The 24,668-nt window shown below is 42.4% G+C and overlaps 2 protein-coding genes across 4 annotated transcripts in view; one reads left to right on the top strand and one right to left on the bottom strand.

Moving 5' to 3' along the window:
• Positions 1–718: 718 nt before the first annotated feature.
• Positions 719–24,631, bottom strand: LOC118964907 (zinc finger MIZ domain-containing protein 2-like). Of its 2 annotated transcripts, none has more exons than XM_036980394.1 (3): positions 23,170–24,552; positions 22,751–22,924; positions 719–1,582 (listed from the first exon to the last, which is right to left on the bottom strand). In XM_036980394.1, the coding sequence occupies exons 1-3, from the start codon at positions 23,246–23,248 to the stop codon at positions 1,554–1,556; spliced, it is 282 nt and encodes a 93-aa protein (XP_036836289.1). In that variant the 5' UTR covers positions 23,249–24,552; the 3' UTR covers positions 719–1,553. The 2 variants fall into 2 exon arrangements, with proteins under 2 accessions (XP_036836289.1, XP_036836288.1); XM_036980393.1 differs by lacking the exon at positions 719–1,582 and adding an exon at positions 8,938–9,134 and having other exon boundaries at positions 23,170–24,631.
• LOC110526115 (dickkopf-related protein 4) overlaps positions 1,151–24,668 on the top strand; it is a 45,525-nt gene continuing 22,007 nt past the window's right edge. Inside the window, exons 1-4 of one of the 2 annotated variants that reach the window (XM_036980391.1) lie at positions 1,151–1,318; positions 1,456–1,575; positions 4,155–4,236; positions 4,347–5,544. In XM_036980391.1, the coding sequence (XP_036836286.1) occupies positions 1,184–1,318; positions 1,456–1,575; positions 4,155–4,236; positions 4,347–4,648 (639 nt within the window). In that variant the 5' untranslated portion in view covers positions 1,151–1,183 and the 3' untranslated portion in view covers positions 4,649–5,544. Of the gene's footprint in view, positions 1,319–1,455; positions 1,576–4,154; positions 4,237–4,346; positions 5,545–24,668 lie in introns of those variants that run through there. The other variant, XM_036980392.1, reaches the window with a different exon arrangement.

Below are 24,668 nucleotides of genomic sequence, written 5' to 3'. Positions count from 1 at the left end.
TAATTTCCTTGGAAAGATAACTGCCACGTGACATTCATAGACAGCCTACTCTATTTATTGAGAACACACATATACTAGTCGCACCTGATCTCAGACGCCCAACTAGGAGAGGAGAGGTAAGCTACATCACCCGAAGCAGCGAATTCTGATAGTTTATGAAGAATACGACAAAGTTAGGCCTAAACTAACGCAAACCAAAAATGTGGCCGTTTCCAAATAATCTCCCGGACAAAACAAAGTAATCTGTCTGACCGTCCGCTCCCAACCGCAGCATGAAAAATGCCTACCGCGCCGCAATGATCTCTGTCGGACTCGGGACCCGCAGCTCCCAAATGCATCCCTCTAGCTCGAGCCTTTGAAATAAGACAATTTGTGCAGGGAGGAGATTCCCAATGGGTGCAGTCACAGTGTCATATATGATTCAATACATCGCCTGATGATATAGATTATTCAATATATTAATTTAACATCATGAAAAGTAGACTAATATATCATTAACATTTGTAAAAACAAATTTGACAGAATCAACCCCTCATATCAGTCCTCTGATCTCGTAAATACCTGCCCTCACTTTGACATGTTTGATTTGTATCTAACAAAAAAGATTAAGCAATTGGGCAAGGAAAAGGTACACAGGACGAAGGTGTTTAACACCCTTAGTTTTTAAAAATCATTTCAGAGTCAAGTAGCCTACTTAGAGAATAGGGAAATATCAAAATAAGGTGGCGGTAACACATTTATTATAGCCTACTACGTTATTTTAGACAGTTAATATCCTAATTATTATTATTACAGGAGTGATAGATAGGGATCTCAGACCATCAAACGGTTGACAATTCTTCATTTTACGACATTTCCCCCTATAGCCTAAACTAGTCTAGTTCTAAAGAGAGCAGCTTACCATATGTTCCGGTCGGCCAGGATGTAGCTCTCATCCATGTCGACTGATGCGGTTTGTTCAAAGAATATTTCTTATTTATTAAAAATACATTTCAAAGAGCCTCTGTGTGTTGGGAGGAGGGATTGGTGTGGGTTTTGGTGTGCAATGAAAGAAGTAGAAGCTTTACAATGTGCGGGTGGGCCGGTGTAGGGTTATAAGTACCAGGATACACCTGCTCTGCTCAGAGAAAAGTGGGTTCGTCTTCTGTATTAGAGATTTTGCTATTTACAACGGCTGGATATTATGTGTCATTTTGTTTGGTCAACAATGTGGACACCTACGATCGCTTTGCTTTTCATGTGTTCTCATTGTTTTGTGCGCAGCCTCGACTCCAATTTAATCGGATCCTCTAAAGAAGCGATGGATCCATTGGAACAGGTGAGAGCACCTGCAGTGGATTGACCAGTGATGCTTAGGCTACGTTTTGCAGCTGTGTGGATTCAAGTGATTCAAGTGTCATTCAAGTGTCTCTTTTTTCAGATTGAATTAGGCCAATGCTTTTCTTCGTAATACAGGTGGACCCGCACAGTGGAACGGTGTATGTACAGAATAATGTGAACACACGTCGCAGGGCAGATACATCTTCTCGCCGTCACAGGACACCTTTACCTGATCAAGAACGCAGTCTGTCAGCGGTGAGTGCTATAGTGTGTGAGAGAGAGATAAGAAAGAAGGGATCTGAGAATGTTATCACTGGGTAGTCAAATTAATTCTTAAATAATATAATATGTTTCTAAACACTTCTACATAAATGTGGATATTAACATGATTACGGGTAGTCCTGAATGAATCGTGAGTAACGATAAGTGAGGCATAAATATCATACCACCCCAAAAAAGGATAACTCAAAAGCTTGATGTAATAGTTGAAAGCTAGTAATATGGGACCAAATACTATCTTTTGAATACTGCAATACACAAAGGTGAATTTGTCCCTATACTTTTGGTACCCTAAAATGAATATGTACAAAAACAATTTGTAATTTCTAAATGGTTCACCCGATATGGATGAAAATACCCTCAAATGAAATCTGACAGTTTGCACTTTAACATCTTAACTATTGTATAATTTCAAAAGGGCTGGAGAACAGAGCCATAACAACAAAACATTTCATTAGCTAGTTTTCCTTCCAAGCGTTTTATGCGATTAAAGAACATGTCAGATATAACATGCTTGATGGAAAAATAACATTTACGCTAGACAATGAGTCCAATTTGTGTCAATGAAATAAATTATGCCAGAAATGTTTGTGGAAATGATTTTATGTGCAAATATTGCTATAATAACCATCATTCGTCGGGAAAGTGTGTAGTTTATTAGGCTACAGATGAAAAGTTATGATGAAATTCACAGGGTGGTGAAAGTGCAAGGTGATGAGCTTGATGCTATATTCCAATAAATAACAAGGGTGTTATTCTAGTGACATTTTTTATTTTATATATATTTTTTTATATAAGCTATATTTAATTTGGCAAATCAGTTGAGAACAAATTCTTATTTACAATTACGGCCTAATAACAGTGGGTTAACAGATTTGACCTTGTCAGCTCAGCGATACAATCAAGTAACCTTTCGGTTACTGGCAGAACGCTCTAACCACTAGGCTTCTTGCCGCCCCATGATGATCATTGATGCTTGGCTGCCATTCGACAAAATAAAAAGAATCAGCTCTTTTGTCCATAATAATCTCATCATGTAGTCTATACATGTATCTGCGCGCTGTTGGCTAGAGCGCACGTGCCAAATCCAGAGTTGGCACACTCGCTATATGACATCATTTATTTTGTGAGGAAACCATCAGCAGAGTTGAAGATGCAATGGAAACCCCTTTAACTTGTATTTTTAATTCGGTACATGGGAGGTATTTTTATGTGCACTATGTCACCACGCACAGCCTTTTAGCAGGAACACTTTTAGCAGGAACAAGTCAATTTGATGGGAAAACATCTCTGGAGGGAGAATTAGCATATTGTTTTTATGCAGATTTTAGAATATTCACATGAAAATCTGTCACCAATTCGATGGAAACCTAGCTACTGCCCCAATACTTTTGGAACTCACTGTTTATGGTGTGACCGTATGTGCCAAATTACCTCTTAATTAATAACATAAAGCGGCAATCTGCAGTTGAAAGATAAATGTAACTTCTCTCAAATTCATAGACAAAGCTATATGCAAGTACTGACATCCATGAGATGATCTCTCTCTCTCTCTCTCATTCATATATATATATATATATATATATATATATATATATATATATATATATATATATATAATGTGTGTATATTTCTTTTTTTTACCTTTTTTGCTCCCAATTTCGTGGTATCCAATTGGTAATTACAGTCTTGTCCCATCACTGCAACTCCCGTACGGACTCGGGAGAGGCGAAAGTCAAGAGCCATGCGTCCTCCAAAACCCGACCCCGCCAAGCCGCAATGCTTCTTGACGCACTTAACACCGAAGCCAGCCCACCAATGTGTCAGAGGAAACTGTACAGCTGGCAACCAAAGTCAGTGTATATGTGCCTGGCCACCACAAGGAGTCGCTAGAGCGCAGTGGGACAAGGACATCCCAGCAGGCCAAACCCTCCCCTATCTCGGACGATGCTGGGTCAATTGTGTGCCGCCTCATGGGTCTCCCGGTTGCGGCCGGTTGCAACACAGCCCGGGATTGAACCTGGATCTGTAGTGACGCCTCTAGCACTGCTATGCAGTGCCTTAGACCGCTGCGCCAAATGTATAGTTTTAACCATGTTGAGGCTTCACAGTGTTTGTTAACAATTGCATTGTTTACAAACAATAGAGTAAATAAAACAAGCTTATGTTTTGGGTTCTGATGGGGTATGACAGTTGAACTAAATTCAGGATGCATTTATGTTATATTCTTCAAGCACAGGAGGTTGGTGGCACCTTAATTTGGGAAGACGGGTTTGTGGTAATGGCTGGAGGGGCATTAGTGGAATGGCATCAAACACATGGTTTCTATGTGTGTGATGCCATTCCATTAGCGCCGTTCCAGCTATTATTATGAGCCATCTTCCCCACAGCAGCCTCCACTGTCTTCAAGAATAAATTACTATATCGTGATTTCAAAAGTCCAAAATGTACAAATCACAGATTGCCCTTTTAAACTGAAATGCTAACATAACATACTTTAATTGTGCTGCTGACTGTCATGTGTAAGTGGTAATGTAGTTCCTATATCTACACAGACAAATACCTGCAATGGATCTCAGAAAAAGAACCAGAGTAAAGAAATAGAGGCTCATGATGATGACGACAACTCAAGGAAAGGTAAGAAAGCTTGGAAAAGGAAAGCCTGGTCCCAAACTGTGTGTGCTGCCTCCAACTCTTGCAGCTCTGCATATCTGAGTGTGGTATTAACTGTCCTGTTCCCTCTCCAGTTGCAGAGAAGGCCACATGCGTGCGCTCTGAAGACTGTGAGGCAGGACTGTGCTGCGTCCGCTATTTAAAAGTGAAAAGATGTCAACCCATCCCAAAGGAGGGAGATACCTGCCTCCTGCGAGGAGGACGCTCTAAACTGCGGAGGAATCTTGACCGCTGCAACTGTGCACCCGGGCTAATCTGTCATGCCCAGGCTGAAAGCCCCAAAAACCAAGGAGTTTGTCAACCTAAACTGAGAGAGAACGGGAGGAGTGCTAGACACTCAGGCAAGAGGCGTATGGCTGAGAGAAGATGTGGATGACTTAAGCCTTTCTTTCACTCAAAACTTTTGACTCAATAAACTACTTTTGTAACATTCTTTGTTTAAAATGTTAAAGGCTAAATGCAAGTTAAGCTTTTGTAAATGTATATTTCATTCCATACAAGCTCCGGTGGTCTACTCTTTGTTTTTATTTGAGCCCCTCACCTAATCTTATTCATCTTTAAAAGACAAATCCTCACATTTCATAACTTCCTTGAATTTAATGGCATCTGGTACCACCTCTCAAATGGTCCAGACCTCATCATCACAATGTCCACTAGTGCCATCTATTGGATGAAGATTATAAGCAACAAATTGACAATATTTGAAAAGGACCCGAGGCTAGGCTTTTGTAGCCTGGAATCCACACTGACCGTTTCAAAATAGTTTCATGTCATCGATTCAGTCTGGACCTGCTCCAACAGGGACTCTTGGGCCTAAATAGAAAATAGCCAGTCCAGTCAGTGACCGATCAGAATCTAAAAGTGGGGTTAGCACAAAACCCCATGTGGCAAAATGCTGTACTTTAAAGGCCAGGTAGCACATATTGTCAGATATTAATGTAGTTGGTGCTGTATATTAACTAATATACATTAGTTCTAACTAGAAAAAAATCTTTGTTGTTTACAATTACACAACTTATGTTCCCGCATATAAAAACCACAAAGACTGCCGGAAAGGCCCGAACGCAAGATCGTAATTTCTATGACTCACACGGTGAAGAACATAACATTTTATAGCCTGTAGCCTGTACTGTTCATGTAGAGCTGGTGTGCATGAGTGGCACTTCACTTTTTTAGGAAAACAGCTGTGACATTATTGATCCTAAGATCAAAATGTTATTTGTGTAATGAAAATGAATTGTGAAATAAAAAATAAACTGCAATTTCCTCAAATGATTGTGATTGTGCTTTCAATATAACCTTCAATGGTATGGCTGGCTATAAGATAGCTTTGGAAAATCATATTTATTTTAATCAAATTGGATGATATTTGGATGAAACCAGTTGAAAGTAGGTTGACCCAAGTATAAAATAATTACAGTAGTTAGCACATTGATAAAGTTCCATCATAAAGTTGCAGGTCCCCTCTCCCCTAGCTGAGGAACGCTCAACTCTGTTCCCTTATTTCAAGGTGGAGTTGAGTTTTGATAACTGGCCGTGGGATTTGCTAGTAACAGCATTGAGCCACCATCAGTTGATTCTTCTAAAAATGTCAATTCTCAAAATGCTGGGTGCTGAAATTTATACAACCATTGACTTTTTCTTCATTGCTCTTACTACATAAGGTGAGATTCAATTGGGTGCGTGCTATCCGGAAACCTTGCGACGTCCCTACCCTAAACCCTTCGCCTTACCCTAATCTTAACACTAACCATAACCCTAACCATAACCAATGATGCCAACTTCAATGGTGTAGGGGTGTCCCAACGATCCCGGATAGCACGGAGCCAATTGAATCTCAGTTTACGTAGTACGAGCAACGAGGAAAAAGTCAGATGTAGGAATTTGCTAAAAGTTTTTATTAAAAGTATGAATTTCAGCACCCTGCAGAAGGGCCTTAGTTGTACAAGACAAACATAGGTACCGGTAAGCGTTTTCAGAATTTACATTTTTAGAAGATTCGACTGGTGGCTCAATGTTGCTAGTGAATCCTGCGAACCCATTATCAAAACTCAACTCCGCCTCAATGTAAGAGAACAAAGTTTAGCGTTAATCAGCTATCGCCCAGTGTGATGCCGTGTTCACATGCTAGCCGGAACTAGGAAACTCTGGAAACTCTGACTTGTTAACTGGTTGTAGTCACACACATTCCATGTTCAACCAGTTAGCAAATCTGAAATGTCTGAGTTTCCTAGTTTCGACTAACACAGCATTAAACACTGGGATTCAGGAAGCAGGCGATACCAAGGATACAGGGAATTGCAGGGAAACTAAAATCAGTTTTACCTTACCTAATCTTTAAACATGTTAAATGCGCAACCAGAGGGAAAAAAACATTCTAGATCACCTGTACTACACACACAGAGATGCGAACAAAGCTCTCCCTCGCCCTCCATTTGGTAAATCTGACCACAATTTTATCCTCCTGATTCCTGCTTACAACTAAAAATTAAAACAGGATGCACCAGTGACTCGTCTATAAAAAAGTGTTCAGATGAAGCAGATGCTAAACTACAGGACTGTTTTTGCTATCACAGACTGGAACATGTTCCGGGATTCTTCTGATTGAATTGAGGAGCACCCACATCAGTCACTGACTTTATCAATAAACGCATCGAGGACGTCGTCCCCACAGTGACTGCATGTACATACCCTAACCAGAGGCCATGGATTACAGGCAACATTCACACTGAGCTAAAAGGTAGAGTTGCCGCTTTCAAGGTACGGGATCTAACCCGGGAGCTTATAAGAAATCCCGCTATGCCCTCCGACTAACCATCAAACAGGCAAAGCACCAAATCAGGGCTAAAATGGAATCGTACTACACCGGCTCTGGCGCTCGTCGGATGTGGCAGGGTTTGCAAACTATTACAGACGACAAAGGGAAGCACAGCCGCACAGCCGCAAGTAAGACCTTTAAACGGGTCAACATTCACATGGCCGCGGGGCCAGATGGATTATCAGGACGTGTGCAACGGGCATGTTCTGACCAACTGGCAGCTGTCTACATTTTCAACATGTCCCTGATTGAGTCTAATACCAACATGTTTCAAGCAGACCACCATAGTCCATGTTCCCAAGAACACTAAGGCAACCTGCCTAAATGACAACAGACCTGTAGCACTCACTTTCAAAGGCTGGTAATGGCTCACATCAACATCATTATCCCAGAAACCCTAGACTCATTCCAATTTGAATAGCGCCCCAACAGATCCACAGATGATGCAATCTCCATTGCACTCAACACTGCCCTTTCCCACCTGGACAAAAGGAACACCTACATGAGAATGATATTAATTGACTACAGTTCAGCGTTCAACACCATACCTCAAAGCTCATCGCTAAGCTAAGGACCCTGGTACTAAACACCTCCCTCTGCAACTGGATCCTGGACTTTGTGATGGGCTGCCCCCAGGTGGTGACGGTAGGTAGCAACACATCTGCCACACTGATCCTCAACACTGGAGCCCCTCGGGGTGCATGCTCAGTCCCCTCCTGTACTCCCTGTTCACCCACGACTGCGTGGCTAGGCACGACTCCAACACCATTATTATTATGTAGTTTGCAGACGACAACAGTGGTAGGCCTGATCACACGACAATGACAAGATAGCCTATAGGGAGGAGGTCAGAGACCTGGCCGGATGGTGCAAGAATAACAACCTATCCCTCAACGTAACCAAGACTAAGAAGATGATTGTGGACTACAGGAAAAGGAGGACCGAGAACGCCCCCATTCTCATCGACGGGGCTGTAGTGGAGCAGGTTGAGAGCTTCAAGTTCCTTTGTGTCCACATCACCAAGAAACTAGAACGGTCCAAACACACCAAGACAGTCATGAAGAGGGCACGACAAAGCCCATTCCCTGTCAGGAAACTAAAAATATTTGGCATGGGTCCTCAGATCCTCAAAAGGTTCTACAGCTGCAACATCGAGAGCATCCTGACATGTTGCATCACTGCCTGGTACGGCAACTGCTAGGTCTCTGACCGCAAGGCACGACAGAGGGTAGTGTGTACGGCCCAGTACATCACTGGGGCAAAGTTGCCTGCCATCCAGGACCTCTACACCAGGCGGTGTCAGAGGAAGGCTCTAAAAATTGTCACTGGCCACAGGCAACCTAGTCATTGACTGTTCTCTTCACTTGCATGGCAAGTGGTACCGGAGCACCAAGTCTAGGACCAAAAGGCTTCTTAACAGCTTTTACCCCCAGGCTATCAGACCCCTGAACAGGTAACCAAATGGCTACCCGGACTATTTGCATTGTGCCCCCCCAACCCCTCTTTTACGCTGCTGCTACTCTATGTTTATCATATATGCATAGACACTTTAACTATACATTCATGAACATACTACCTCAATTAGCCCGACTAATCGGTGCCCCCACACATTGGCTACCCGGACTTTCTGCAACAATTTACGACGTTTGGAATGAGACTGATGTGAGGTAAAAAATAATTCATACATTCGAAGACTAATTGATCAGATATGAAAATATCTGAAAGTTATTCTAGGAAAATTATAACTTTATAATCTGAATATATTCCTTGGTGCCCTGACTTCCTATTTAATTACAGTTACATGATTAATCAGTTTAATCGCGCAATAATAATTACAGAGAGTTATTTGATAAATAAGTCTTCAGTTTTAATGATGCCAAAGACACGACACTACCCATTTAACAAAGTGTCCCTTTTCAAAAATATTACAGGCTATGTAGATGGGCTCCTGAATCTCCTCCTCAACGAGGTCACCCTTGATCCAACGCCGTGCGTGGGGAAGCTGTGCAAGCTGTCCATCCAAGGACCCCTGTCTGTGAGAGGCCTGTCAAGGAGGAGGCCATACAGTGCCTTCAGAAAGTATTCATACCCCTTGACTTTTTCAAAATGTTGTTGTTACAGCCTGAATTTAAAATGCATTAAATTTAGATTTTTTTTGTCACTGGCCTTACACACACTACCCCATACAGTACAGTACCGTACAGTACCACATTTAACAGTTTGGACACACCTACTCATTAAGGTTTTTCTTTATTTGACTATTTTCTACATTGTAGAATAATAGTGAAGACATCAAAACTATGAAATAACACATATGGAATCATGTAGTTACCAATAAAGTGTTAAACAAATCCAACAATATTTTATATTTGAGATTCTTAAAAGTAGCCACCCTTTGCATGATGACCGCTTTCCACCCCCTTCGGCATTCTCTCAACCAGTTTCATGAAGTAGTCACCTGGAATGTATTTCAATTAACAGGTGTGCTTTGTTAAAAGTTCATTTGTGGAATTTCTTTCCTTCTTAATGCGTTTGAGCCAATCAGTTGTGTTGTGACAAGGTAGGGTTGGTATACAGAAGATAGCCCTATTTGGTAAAAGACCAAGTCCATATTATGGCAAGAACAGCTCAAATAAGCAAAGAGATGGTGTGGGGGTGCATTGCTGGTGACACAGTCTGTGATTTCTTTTAGAATTCAAGGCACACAAAAGCAGCATGGCTACCACAGCATTCTGCAGCGATACACCATCCCATCTGGTTTGCACTTAGTGGGACTATCATTTATTTTTCAACAGGACAATGACCCAACACACCTCCAGGCTGTGCAAGGGCTATTTAACCAAGAAGGAGAGTGATGGATTGCTGCATCTGATGGCTTGGCCTCCACAATCACCCAACCTCAAACCCAATTTTATTACCTTGTATTGTTTTTTCAAGCATTCGGATAGGAGGTTGCATGCACTGTAGAGCGGCTGGGTACCTTTATTAGGCTTAAGGCTCCAAGTACTTTCTTTAATGTAAAATTACGTCTCACCATTATTTCACACCTTTATTTCTTACGAGTGTTCATGTTGATCAGTATTTCGGCTATGCTGGCCTATTGTAAATGATTTAGACTGGATTTCTGTATAGCACTTTGTGACATCTCCTGATGTAAAAATGGCTTTATAAATACATTTGATTGATTGATTGATTGATTAACTCTGCCTGTTTTTTCAAGCTTCCTGGTCGTTTTGTGAGAAAATATACAATTGATTGAATTCTGAGTGTTAGGTTCTAACTAAACATAGTCAAAACTCACGGAAAACTAATACAGCTCAAACCAAGTTTATTCACCCACTGGGTCACACATGCGCATAAGACAGAGACATATTTACACAAGTACATATATTTATAACTTCCTCCTGTGCTAAGTCTACTCCTTACATTACATTGGACAGCCAATACTTCTCAGTTGCTAGGCAGGAAGTTAAATGATATGGGTAATGAACTGTTCCTTCTCCCTTTGTGTGACCTGACCTGACCTCGGCCCCCATTCCTCACTAATCCACAGCTATCCACCCTTATCAGTGACTGCAACCATATGATTGCTTTTCCCCTTACTTAGTAAAATTCTAAGCCCCTGGCTTATATCCAACCTCCATTGACCCCTACACATTAACTTCTGGGGTAGCAAGTGTTTCTAATTACAACCCAACAACTGAAACCAGACTGTGGCCCTTCTCCTCTCCATAGGATACCTAATATCTGATACTAACATGTTCTGACAGAATGTAAACTCTTTGCATTCCCCTTGCTCTCTCAGTAACATGAATAAGGATATTTCATATTTAACGTTTATACCCCATCAGTCCCCCATTTTGAACATTAACTCCATACTGTTCAACATTATATAAACTTGTAAATGACTTGTAAATGAACAAAAAATAAAACATGATAAACATTCTCAGTTGATTTGTATCTTTACACCTCTGAGACTAATGGCCTCTGATCTATCGTCACACTATGCACACTCTTACTCCCTCTTCTATTGGACAACTGATAAGGACAATTCAGCTGGAGCTTTTGACTTCCTACATTTCAGCCGGAGCTTTTGACTTTCTCCTTTTCCTCCTTTGTGTTCCTATGAGAGTTTTCAAATCGAATCAAATTGTATTCGTCACATGTACCGAATAAAACAGGTGTAGACCTTACAGTGAAATGCTTACTTACGAGCCCCTAACCAACAATGCATTTTCAAAAATACGAATAAGAATAAGAAATAAAGTAACAAGTAATTAAGAGAAGCAGTAAAATAGCTAAATTAAGACTATATACAGGGGGGTACCGGTACAGAGTCAATGTGCAGGGGCACCGGTTAGTTTAGGTAGTATGCACATGTAGGTAGAGTTATTAAAGTGACTATGCATAGATGATAACAACCGAGAGTAGCAGCGGTTTAAAAGATAGGGGGGCAATGCAAATAGTCTTGGTAACAATTTGATTAGATGTTCAGGAGTCTTATGCCTTGGGGGTAAGAGGCTGTTTAGAAGCCTCTTGGACCAAGACTTGGCGTTCCAGTACCTCTTGCCATGCGGTAGCAGAGAGAACAGTCTATGACTAGGGTGGCTGGAGTCTTTGACAATATTTAGGGCCTTCCTCTGACACCGCCTGGTATAGAGGTCTTGGATGGCAGGATGCTTGGCCCCAGTGATGTACTGGGCCATATGCACTACCCTTTGTAGCGCCTTACGGTCGGATGCCGAGCAGTTGCTATACCAGGTGGTGATGCAACCGGTCAGGATGCTCTCGATGTTGCAGCTGTAGAACATTTTGATAATACGGGGACCAATGCCAAATATTTTCAGTGTCCGGAGAGGAAAAAGGTGTTGTCATGTCCTCTTCATGACGGTCTAGGAGTGTTTGGACCATGATAATTTGTTGGTGATGTGGACACCAAGGAACTTGAAACTCTTATCCCGCTCCACTACAGCCCCGTTGATGTGAATGGGGATGTGTTCGGCCCCCCTTTCCTGTAGTCCACGTTCAGCTCCTTTGTCTTTCTCATGTTGAGGGAGAGGTCGTTGTCCTGGCACCACACTGCCAGGTCTTTGAGCTCCCCCCTATAGGCTGTCTCATTGTTGTTGGTGATCAGGCCTACCACTGTTGTGTCGTCTGCAAACTTAATGATGGTGTTGTAGTAGTGTTTGGCCACACAGTCGTGGGTGACCAGGGGGTTCAGGAAGGGACTAAACACGCACTCATGAGGGTTCCCCGTGTTGAGGGTCAGCTTGGTAAATGTGTTGTTGCCTATCCTTACCACCTGCGGGTGGCCTGTCAGGAAGTCCAGGATCCAGTTGCAGAAGGAGGTGTTTAGTCCCAGGGTCCTTAGCTTAGTGATGAGCTTTGTGGGCACAATGGTGTTGCACACTGAGCTGTAGTCAATGAACAGCTATTTCACATGGGTGTTCCTTTTGTCCAGGTGGGAAAGGGCAGTGTTGAGTGCGTTTGAGATTTCCTCATCTGTGGATCTGTTGGGACGCTATGCGATTTGGAGTGGGTCTAGGGTTTCTGGGATAATGGTGTTGATGTGAGCCATGACCAGCCTTTCAAAACATTTCATGGCTACAGATGTGAGTGCTACAGGGCTGTAGTCATTTAGGCTTTCTTGGTCACAGGGACTATGGTGGTCTGCTTGAAATATGTAGGTCAGGGAGGGATTGAAAATGTCAGTGAAGACACTTGCCAGTTGGTCATGCTGTGAGTGCACGTCCTGGTAATCTGTTTGGGCCTGCGGACTTATGAGCAAGTACATTAAACAGGTCAACATTCACATCAGCTACGGTGAGAGTGATGACACAGTTGTCCGGAACAGCTGATGCTCTCATGCATGCTTCAGTGTTGCTTGCCTCGAAGCGATCATAAAATACATTTAGCTCGTCTGTTAGGCTTGCTTCACTGGGCAGTTGGTGGCTGGGTTTCCCTTTGTAGTCCGTAATAGTTTGCAAGCCCTGCCACATCCGACGAGCGTCAGAGCCGGTGTTGTAGGATTCAATCTTAGTCCTGTTGTCACACCCTGATCTGTTTCACCTGTCTTTGTGCTTGACTCCACCCCCCTCCAAGTATCACCCATCTTCTCAATTATCCCCAGAGTAATTATACCTGTATTCTCTGTTTGTCTGTTGGCAGTTCGTTTTGTTTGTCAAGCCTACCAGCGTTTTCCCGGTTTTCCCTTCTGCCTGCCCTGAGCCTGCCTGCCATTCTCTACCTTGTCACAACACCCTGGATTATTGCCCTCTGCCTGCCCTGATCCAGAGGCTGCCTGCCGTTCTGTATCTTTTGGACTCTGACCTGGATTACTGACCTCTTCCTGCCCTTTGCCTGTCCCCTGTTCTAGTAATAAACATGTGTTACTTTCACACTGTCTGCATCTGGGTCTTCCCTAAAACGTGATAGTACGTACTGGCCATGACTGACCCAGCAGACTTGGACCAGCTCCACCATGCCATCTCCTCCCAAGGAGCCATCATTGGAAGGCACAAGAAGTTGCTTCGTTCTCTTATGGAAGGGTTCCAGAACTTGGCCGAACGCCTGGACCGAGCGCTGAACACATTGCTGGAACAATTCCGCAGGTTGTCTGTTAGGCAGTTTACCACAATGGTAACCTCCCAGCCCCTCAATAACCCGGTTGTTAGCAGCGCCACCTCCCTGGCCACCCCGGTTTCCCAGGAACCCCGCTTAACTCCCCCGGAATGCTTCCATGGAGAGTTGGGCACCTGTCAGAAGTTTCTCGCTCAGTGTTCCCTCATCATTGAGCTGTAGCCCTCCTCCTTCCCTTCGGACCGCACTAAGGTAGCATACCTCATCACGCTAATGTCCGGGAGGGCTTTCCATGGGCTACAGCAGTATGGGAACAACAGTTGGCGGCCATATTCTTCGGCCATATGCCGGAGGGGACGGAACATCCGTTCATTGTGTAGACTGACCACAAGAACCTGGAATATCTCCGCACCGCCAAGTGTCTCAATTCCAGTCAAGCTAGATGGGCCCTGCATTTCATCCAGTTCAACTTCTCCCTCTCATACCGACCGGGATCCAAGAATGTCAGGCCGGATGTGCTGTCACCCCGCTATAGCTCCACAGCTACAACCCCGGAACCAGAGACCATCCTTTCCACCCCGTGCTGAGCGGAATAGGGAAGCAGGTTCTGAGGCGCAGCGTTCCCACCCTGGCCTTTGTGCGACAACGCTTTTGGTGGCCTACCATGGTTCCTGACATCTCCGTGTTCATCGCCGCATGCACGATCTGTGCGGAGAATAAGACTACTCGGCAACCTCCGGATTACGTACAACAGCGTGGTACAGTTCCCGCCAATATCCAGCAACTTTGCACAGCCATTGAAGTGGAGTTGGACAACATTCCACAGGCCACAATCAACAGCCTGATCAACTCTATGCGAAGGAGATCTGTCGCGCTGCATGAGGTAAATTGTGGTCATACCAGATACTGACTGGTTTTCTGACTGGTTATCCCCTACCTTTTTTTTAAGGTATTTGCAAAATAACTATTTTAGATGCAGCAGTTGTGTGCTAGAATGCTAAAGCTCATTGATATAGGCTGTAACAAAAGCTAGCCAAAGAGCCATTTTACTGGTTGAAGTGTTTTTTAAGTATAATACAGTTGATTTGCGATGATGACACAAACATTACATTATGCAGGACATTCATACGAGCCTTAATGTATCAAATACTTATGTCATGCAATAAAATGCAAATGAATGACTTAAATATCATACAATGTACATTTTCTGGATTTTTGTTTTAGATTCCGTCTCTCACAGTTGAAGTGTACCTATGATAAAAATTACAGACCTCTAAATGCTTTGTAAGTAGGAAAACTGCAAAATCGGCAGTGTATCAAATACTTGTTCTCCCCACTGTAATTCACTGTATCACAATTCCAGTGGGTCAGACATTTACATACACTAAGTTGACTGTGCCTTTAAACAGCTTAGAAAATTCCAGAAAATTATGTCATGGCTTTATAAGCTTCTTAAAGGCTAATTGACATAATTTGAGTCAATTGGAGGTGTACCTGTGGATGTAGTCCTATATCGTCATAACCTGAAAGACCGCTCTGCAAGAAAGAAGCCACTGCTCCGAAACCGCCATAAAACAGCCAGACTACGTTTTGCAACTGTGCATGGGGATCGTACTTTTTGGAGAAATGTCCTCTGCTCTGATGAAACAAAATAAAACTGGCCATAATGACCATCGTTATGTTCGGAGGAAAAAGGGGGAGGCTTGCAAGCCGAAGAACACCATCCCAACCGTGAAGCATGAGGGTTGCAGCATCATGTTGTGGGGGTGCTTTGCTGCAGGAGTGACTGGTGCACTTCACAATATAGATGCATCAAGAGGCAGGAAATGTATGTGGATATAGTGAAGCAAAATCTCAAGACATCAGTAGGAAGTTAAAGCTTGGTCGCAAATGGGTCTTCCAAATGGACAATGACCCCAAGCATACTTCCAAAGTTGTGGCAAATTGGCTTAAAGACAACAAAGTCAAGGTATTGGAGTGGCCATCACAAAGCCCTTAGAAATCCTATAGAAAATGTGTGGGCAGAACTGAAAAAGCGTGTGAGCAAGGAGCCCTACAAACCTGACTCAGTTACACCAGCTCTGTCAGGAGGAATGGCCCGAAATTCACCCAACTTATTGTGGGAAGCTTGAGGAAGGTTACCCGAAACGTTTGACCCAAGTTAAACTATTTAAAGGCAATGCTACCAAATACTAATTGAGTGTATGTAAACTGCTGACCCACTGGGAATGTGATGAAAGAAATAAACGTTTTAGTAAATCATTCTCTCTACTATTATTCTGACATTTCAAATTTTTTAAACAAAGTGGTGATCCTAACTGACCTAAGACAGGGAATTTTTCCTAGGAATAAATGTCAGGAATTGTGAAAAACTGAGTTTAAATGTATTTGGCTAAGGTGTATGTAAACTTCTGACTTCTACTGTAAATAGCTGCTTATTTTGCTGCTGTTCTATAAAAACTCCTCCTTGTTGTGCCACCAACTTGCGCACATCGCCCTTGTGCGGCAATGTTTGCAAACACAGAAAGCAGTCTATAGGCTATTCTCATTGAGCAGTATCAAACACACTATTAACTATTCACCCACAACTCTGTCTATCGCCGTTGTAATCGACTGTGAATCCAAAATGTTCACATACTGGAGATTTAAAAATGATTGAGAATCCTCCAATTACAGAACTAGAGAGTTCCCGGCTGAACCTCACAAAATAATAGTTTGAAATCCGCACCTCACGAAAGGGTAGTTTGAAATCCGCAAGTTAAGATTCAAAATTTGATTTCAAAGTGCACATAGGCTATTCCGTTAAAACGAATACAGCCTACAATGTTTTATCAGATCAGATTTACTCACAAGGCAATGGCATACAACACAGCGCAGGCATAGACATTTTTATTTAAAAAAATTAAACAATTACAGTTGAAGTCGGAAGTTTACATACACTTAGGTTGGAGTCATTAAAACTTGTTTTTCAACCTCTCCACAAATTTCTTGTTAGCAAACTATAGTTGTGGCAAGACTGTTAGGACATCTACATTGTGCATGACAAGTAATTTTTCATACAATTATTTACAGACAGATTATTTCACTTATAATTCACAGAATCACAATTCCAGTGGGTCAGAAGTTTACATACACTAAGTTGACTGTGCCTTTAAACAGCTTGGAAAATTCCAGAAAATGATGTCATGGCTTTAGAAGCTTCTGATAGGCTAATTGACATAATTTGAGTCAATTGTAGGTGTACCTTTGGATATAGTTCAAGGCTTACCTTCAAAATCAGTGCCTCTTTGCTTGACATCATGGGAAAATTTAAAAAATCAGCCAAGACCCCAGAAAAATAATTGTAAACCTCCACAAGTCTGGTTCATCCTTGTGAGCAATTTCCAAATGCCTGAAGGTACCACGTTCATCTGTACAAACAATGTACGCAAGTGTAAACACCATGGCACCACTCGGCCATCATACCGCTCAGGAAGGAGACACATTCTGTCTCCTAGAGATGAATGTACTTTGGTGCGAAAAGTGCAAATCAATCCCAGAACAACAGCAAAGGACCTTGTGAAGATTCTTGAGGAAACAGGTACAAAAGTATCTATATCCAGAGTAAAACAAGTCCCAAATCAACATATCCTGAAAGGCCGCTCAGCAAGGAAGAAGCCACTGCTCCAAAATTGGCATAAAAAAGCCAGACTACGTGTTGCAACTGACATGGGGACAAAGATTGTACTTTTTGGAGAAATGTCCTCTGCTGTGATGAAACAAAAATATAACTGTTTGGCCATAATGACCATTGTTATGTTAGGAGGTAAAAGGGAGACGTTTGCAAGCCGAAGAATACCATCCCAAACGTGAAGCATGGGGGTGGCAGCATCATGTTGTCGGGGTGTTTTGCTGCAGGAGGGACTGGTGCACTTCACAAAATAGATGGCATCATGAGGAAAGGTAATTATGTGGATATATTGAAGCAACATCTCAAGACATCAGTCAGGATGTTAAAGCTTGGTCGCAAATGGGTTTTCCAAATGGACAATGACCCCAAGCATACGTCCAAAGTTGTGGCAAAATGGCTTAAGGACAACAAAGTCAAGGTATTGGAGTGGCCATCACAGAGCTCTTACCTCAATCCTATAGAAAGTTTGTGGGCAGAACTGAAAATGTGTGTTGAAGCATGGAGGCCTACAAACCTGACTTAATTACACCAGCTCTGTCAGGAGGAATGGGCCAAAATGCAACCAACTTACTGTGGGAAGCTTGATGAAGGTTACCGGAAACGTTTGACCCAAGTTAAAAACCTGTTGAATCTAGGGGTCAAAAAAATAACATTCCCAAAGTTAACGGGCTATTTTTCAGGACCAGAAAATAGAATATGCATATAATTGACAGATTAGGATAGAAAACACTCTAAAGTTTCCAAAACTGTAAAGATATTGTCTGTGAGTATAACAGAACTGATATTCCAGGCAAAAGAATGAGAAACGTCCAATCAGGAACACAGCGGTTTCTAAATAAGAGTCCCTTCCTATGCTTCCCTATTGAGCAGTGAATGGGATATCAACGAGATTCATTTTTCTATGGTTTCCTTAATGTGTCTAGTATCACAATACATAGCTTCAGGCTTTTATTTCGAAAAATGAGCCTGAACGACAACATTGCGTCAGTGTCCACCTGATGGCTCTTTGTTTAATTGTCGTGCAAAAGACAGAGGTAGCCATTTTTTCACCCGGTCTTACTGAAAAAAGCTCTGTCCCGGTTGATATATTATCGAATAGATATTTGAAAAACACCTTGAGGATTGATTATGAACAACGTTTGCCATGTTTCTGTCGGATATTATGGAGCTAACGTTCGGTGTTGTCGTGACCGCAATTTCCGGTCGTTTTCTCAGCCAAACGTGAAGAACTAACGGAGCTATTTTTGGCTACAAAAATACTTTTTCTGGAAAAAAGGAACATTTGCTATCTCACTGGGAGTCTTGTGAGTGAAAACATCCGAAGCTCATCAAAGGTAAACTATTTAATTTGATTGCTTTTCTGATTTTCGTGACAAGAATGCCTGCTGCTGGCTAGGCATAATGCTATGCTAGGCTATCGATAAACTTACACAAATGCTTGTCTTGCTTTGGCTGTAAAGCATATTTTCAAAATCTGAGATGACAGGGTGATTAACAAAAGGCTAAGCTGTGTTTGAATCTATTTCTCTTGTGATTTCATGAATATTCATATTTTCTAGTAAGATGTTTTGTCCGTTACGTTATGCTACTTAGTGTCATTTAATGACAATTCTCCCGGGTCCGGGATGGGTAGTTCCAAGTTAAACAATTTAAAGGCAATGCTACCAAATACTAATTGAGTGTATGTAAACTTCTGACCCACTGGGAATGTGATGAAAGAAAAAAAATCTGAAATAAATCATTCTCTCTACTATTATTCTGACATTTCACATTCTTAAAATAAAGTGGTGATCATAACTGACCTAAGACAGGGAATTTTTCCTAGGATTAAATGTCAGGATTTGTGAAAAACTGAGTTTAAATGTATTTGGCTAAAGTGTATGTAAACCTCCGACTTCAACTGTATGTATTCATTCGGGTTCACAGTGCGGAGGTCTCTGTACCAAACAGTTAGATATGAAAACATGTACCGTTACAGCCCTACTTATTAACCATCAATTACTCACATTACTTTAAAATTATTTCATTTGTCTGTATTACATTTATTTTATTTTATGACTTTATTTAATTTCAAGTCATCTCATCACTAGATCTGCTGCCTATGTTGTCTGACAAAATCATAATTTTAATCGTTCTTCAAAGTAAATAAGGCATACTTTTATTATTGCCGAATACCAACTATCAATCACTTAGGTCATGTTCAGTATTTTCCATATAGCCTACATTAAAACCAGTAGATAGCGATAACGCTGACATCATCCACGTATTCCTATGGGAAACACCTGATGGCGCATGAAGCCGGAAGTATTTGAATTTGAAGCGTGCCATATTGCTGAATGGGGCTAAATGGCACAAACACAAAATAAGTAAATAAATTGCTAATGATCATGGTGAAAGTGGCCGTAACTAGCATAGGATCATGGCCGATGTTGCCGTTTCATTCTACCTGCCCATTCTGCCAGCCCATGATTGGTCTGTGTCAATATGTGATCCTGTGTGACGACAAAGGTAGCAGTCGGAATGGATAACTATTTAACTAAATATCTCGATTTGTAGAGATCTTTTAAATAATTCACAGTGGGGATCGAACTTCATAATAAACAAATCGTAATTTACACCTTGCAGACCAGGGCTTTTGGCACCGCTAGGTTGCTACGCCATAGTCAACCAGCAGAGCGCTTGACTTAACATTCCAGATTGGACGCTGGGGGCCTGGTATTTTCAGGTAGAGATACCTTGCGATGCAACCTGTGTCTGTCCTTCATTATTTTGTCTCTTTTCTGTAGCAGGTGTAAAAGAAACACAGCCAGGACTAGTAGACGCGCAATGGATTATGGTCATTGTAGTTCATTAGAATATTGGTCTGTTGTTGGAGACTACAACTCCCTACTACATTGCAGTTTGGGCTTGATTTGATTTATCTCTAGAGAAAGTCCAATGGGTAGATCAGTCGCTGACTGCAATTCAGTCGATGTCAAACAAGCCCCTTGTCTTCAATTCGATTAATGTGTGTGTGAATTTGGGGGATAGGTCCTCAACGTGTAGATGGACTGAGGAAACTTTTGTTTGATGAGTGGGAGAAGGTCCAGGAAAATGGCGGCGAGTAGTGTGGACGAAATGGAGAGAGGTTGGAGAAGCAACACCTGTGCTGGTATGCGATCTATGGGTGACCGTTCTGATGATATGGAGCAAGGATGAGGCTCAAGGAGCTGAATGGTCTGTAGTGGAAAGACATAGGAAGAAGAGAGATCATGAAGGCAATGGAGCGTCTCGTATAGAAAGCAAAAAGAGGGTCAAGGTAAGAAGCAAGCGTAATATTGTGTCAGAGTGGAAAGTTGTGTTGGTGGTTGATGAGACCACAGGGCCTCACTTACACCCTATCTGACTAACCAATGCCATAGAGAAAGAGATAGATGAAGTTAAACTAGCCCGGTTAATTTTAAATGGTAGATTGCTCATATCTTGTTGTGGCCAGGGTCAGCAAGGGAAGATTCTGTAAATGGAAAAGCTTAATGGGAAGAAGATTAAAAGCCATGTACGGGGAGGATGTGGAGTGGCGCCATGTGAGGACGTACTTTTCTGAGCTCCTCACTAGAACATTTAAATATTTTACCGGTTTGTTCCAAAACATATAGGCATATTGTAATTTTGATCAAAATACCGCTCGACAACTTGAGACTCAATTTTAAGGCTTACTGTCACGTCTTTGTCATTTTTGTCAACGATTCCAAGCACCAACTGCAAGAATCAGCCTAAGGATAATGCTAACAGACCAGCTAGCCTAGCCAAGGACCGTGAGGCTACACCAAAGGCTGAACAATACACAGGCGAGGCAACTGGACAAGAAGCTATTCTACAGGCATTAACTGAAATTAAGCAGGAATTCATTGACAACGTGGACAAAAAGGCAGAGATGCAGTCGGTAGAGTTACGAATACAGGTTATCCAGCTGAGAGAGGAGCTGAAAACTGCCACTGAACAGGCTAGATCCAACCACGAGGCACTGGACATCCGCATGACCAGCCTGGAGACCTTAGCTAATGTCCACTTTTACTCGATCACCACACTGGAAAGGAATGTTCTCCAAAAGAAAAAGGAAATCAAGGAAATGAAAGAGAAAAACTTGGAAGCTAGAATTTACGAGTGATTGGTGTGAGAGAGAGACAGAAGGACTGATTTATTTTTAAGTTTTCCACTCCGCTAGCCAGCACCTCGCCTAATAGGTGTGCCTTTCTTTTTCTTCTAGATTGCAGCCTGGATTCAAACCAGGGACTGCAGTGACACCTCTTGCACTGAGATGCAGTGCCTTAGACTGCTGCCCCACTCGGGAGCCACTCTGGGTTTGGTCCTGCAGGAATTGTCAGGTTTGTGCAGGATTTTCTACATTTCTGCAGGACAATTCATACTTCCTGGAGGACTTTTTTTGACTTTTTTTGACTTTTTAGGACTTTTTTGTAAGGGTATGCAAGAAATGGCGGCGGAAAAGCATTAATGCGCAAATATTGATATAATAACAATAATTTGAAATAGACTTGGAGTCACGTGATGACATGGTGTGTGGTCCTCCCACTTCAACTCAGGAAACAATGCCGTTTAGGCCATTAGGCAACAGATTAAATAAATGATGAACTTCACAGGGTGGTGAAAGTGCATGGTATGAGCTTGATGCTCCTTTCCAATAAATGTCGAGGGTCTTATTCTGGTATAATAATAATCAATGCTAGACTGCCGTTTTGAAAAATAAAAACAATTCTTGCTCTGATCCATAATCTCATCATGTAGACTAGTACCCGCACTGTATCTGAGTCATGGCTTATAAGGGCTTCTGTTTTTGTTTTAGCATTTTAGCTAATCCTAAACATTTTCCTAACCTTAACCTAATTATGCTACGTTCATTCTGCTAACCTGCTGCATAGATTCTCCCAACCTGCTACAAAAAGTCAAATCTGACATTAATTCAACAAAAAGCCCTTCTAGCCATTGGGGCGGCAGGGTAGCCTAGTGGCGGAAGGTTGAAAGTTCAAACCCCCGAGCTGACAAGGTACAAATCTGTCGTTCTGCCCCTGAACAGGCAGTTAACCCACTGTTCCTAGGCTGTTCATAACTGACTTGCCTAGTTAAATAAAGGTACAATTTAAAAAAATTTTTTTTTTTTAAATTAGCCTGTATCTGCGAGATGTTGGCTAGAGTGCACGTGCCAAGACCAGAGTAGGCACATTTGGTATTTAACACAACAGATGTTGTGCCAAAACTATTGGTAGAGTTGGAAATGTGATGGAAACACATTGAACATTAGAATAATTAAAATGGTGTGAGAAGGTACATTTTGTGTGCAAGACTCACACACAGATTTTTATCTGCAACAAGTGAGTTTGGTGAAAACACACCACTAGTGTCATGTTTGGGTTTACCTGTGGGGAGTGGTGGGGGTAGGGAGTTCGTGTTTGGCTTGATGTCAGGCAGGTAAGTGGGCTTGACGTCATGGCCAGGAGACATGTAGGGGGCATCACACTGCCTGGGGTTATGGGAGGGGTGGGGTTTCCAAGAAGGGGAGAGCTTGGATAACCAGGCATCACCCTGCCCAGCTGGAACACAAAGAAAATGAGAGCAGGGTTAGGTTGCTGTACAAAAAATACTAGCAATGTGTTTTGCTTTGAGATTTTGGCATTCAGAGGCAACGTAGGTCTACATCTCTACACACAAAGAGAAGCCTGGTCCCAAATCTGTTTGTGCCGTCTTTCCAACTCTTACGGCCATTGGCAAGACGGCACAAACAGATCTGGGACAATGTCACACCTAAATATAATGAAAGTGGAATGAGTTCTCTCACTCTGTCTCCCATTGACTGCAGCCTGGTTGAAGATGTTGTAAACTCCACTGACTCCCCCAGCCGCTAGTTCATTGTCCATTGAACTGCTCCGATGGAAAGGCAAACTGCACAACACTGGTTTGTACTCTGGACTCTAGTTTGGGTATTATTACAGTAGCCAGCCAGGGCATACACACACATAGGAGGGAGGGTGTGAAAACAGTACAGCCCAGCAGGCTGTGCAACAGACAGACAGGAATAGGGGTTCGACAGATATGTTGGTGAAGTTGGACACGAACAAAAAACGACATTAGGTTAAACTCAATATAAAGCTCAAGCTTAATAAAATAAATAAAATGTACGTAGGTGTTAACATAGTATTATAATTCACACTGTATATTTTCAACTTATGGCTGTCAGTCTACAAATGGTTTGCATTAGAAAATATGTGAAGTCATTCGCTGAGGGAGACTCACTTCAGCGTTGTATGGGCATTTGAGTCCCTGCTGCGGCCTAGTGTGTCCCTGCTGAGCCCTGGGGTAGCCTGGGTGTTGGGGCATCCTCTGGCCCTGAGGGGCCCCATTGACGGAAAACGAGCAGGACCCATCCCTGCCAGGGACGTGCCAGGGGGACCTCTGGGGCCCGGGTGTTGCATGAACTGTGTGTTGTAGCCCGCACCGCCACCCATCTGAAAAGTCCTCTAGGTTAGTGTGGGCATGTTATGGCGGGTGAGATAAAGGAAACAGAAGTCACTTTGATGTTCTCTGTTTTCCCTGGGTTACATGGTTATAATAACGTATAAATAAGGTCCATATTGAGCAGTGTTGCAAAGTCGAAGAACTTCCGTTTGTTGAAGATGACATAAGCCACTCACTCCTATAGCCAGCCGGGGGTGCAGTATCCACTCAGACCCACAGAGGCCACCATTTTGGTTTATTTTTCAGCACAATACATGGGTCTTGCAGGCAACTCCCATAAGGCGTATGTGTCTCAACCCCTGGCTTGCAGTCATCCTGAGACCACTGTAATTCTATAGCAGACAATATCCACTACAAAGTAGGATTAAGTTGCCCCTGGACGCTGATCTTGGGTCAACACTTGGGCTGGGCCGTGGCTATATTTATATCTGTCTGTCTGTCTTTCTGATGCTTCAGACCATCATTCATATGTGTTTCTACATAACACATCGGCACCCACCAATAGCAAACCCCAGGCCTATATTTGGACCAATAAGACCATAGATGTGCTTTGCAAAATGAACCTATAGGACAAGAAATATGATGATTCTTCATTGAACTACCTTGTGATCTAGCAGAGCCAAAAGTGTGCATAGGAAATAATAGTCACGGGTGACTATAAGACTGATGCCAACAATAAACATTCCAAACATGGAGCACAGCCACCTGTGGAGAGATAAATACCTCCTCCTTAATGGGAATCATCAACAACACTCTCTCTCACACACACACACAGAGGAGGAATGGGACCAGATAATTATCATTTTGCGCAAAAATAAAAAA

Source organism: Oncorhynchus mykiss, chromosome 6, assembly GCF_013265735.2.
Source record: "Oncorhynchus mykiss isolate Arlee chromosome 6, USDA_OmykA_1.1, whole genome shotgun sequence".
NCBI classification, from domain to species: domain Eukaryota; kingdom Metazoa; phylum Chordata; class Actinopteri; order Salmoniformes; family Salmonidae; genus Oncorhynchus; species Oncorhynchus mykiss.
Note: the sequence above shows the minus strand (reverse complement) of the source record. Positions and strands in the feature narration are given on the sequence as shown.

Bases quoted from the DNA above. Each gene is read 5' to 3' on its own strand.
- LOC118964907 (XM_036980393.1), bottom strand. From the start codon at position 23,248: ATGGACAATGAACTAGCGGCTGGGGGAGTCAGTGGAGTTTACAACATC. The intron at 22,925-23,169 runs GTGAGAGAACTC...TTTGTGTTCCAG, and splicing joins TGCAGTCAATGGGAGACAGA to CTGGGCAGGGTGATGCCTGG. The intron at 9,135-22,750 runs GTAAACCCAAAC...CCTCCTTGACAG, and splicing joins ACCCCCACCACTCCCCACAG to GCCTCTCACAGACAGGGGTC.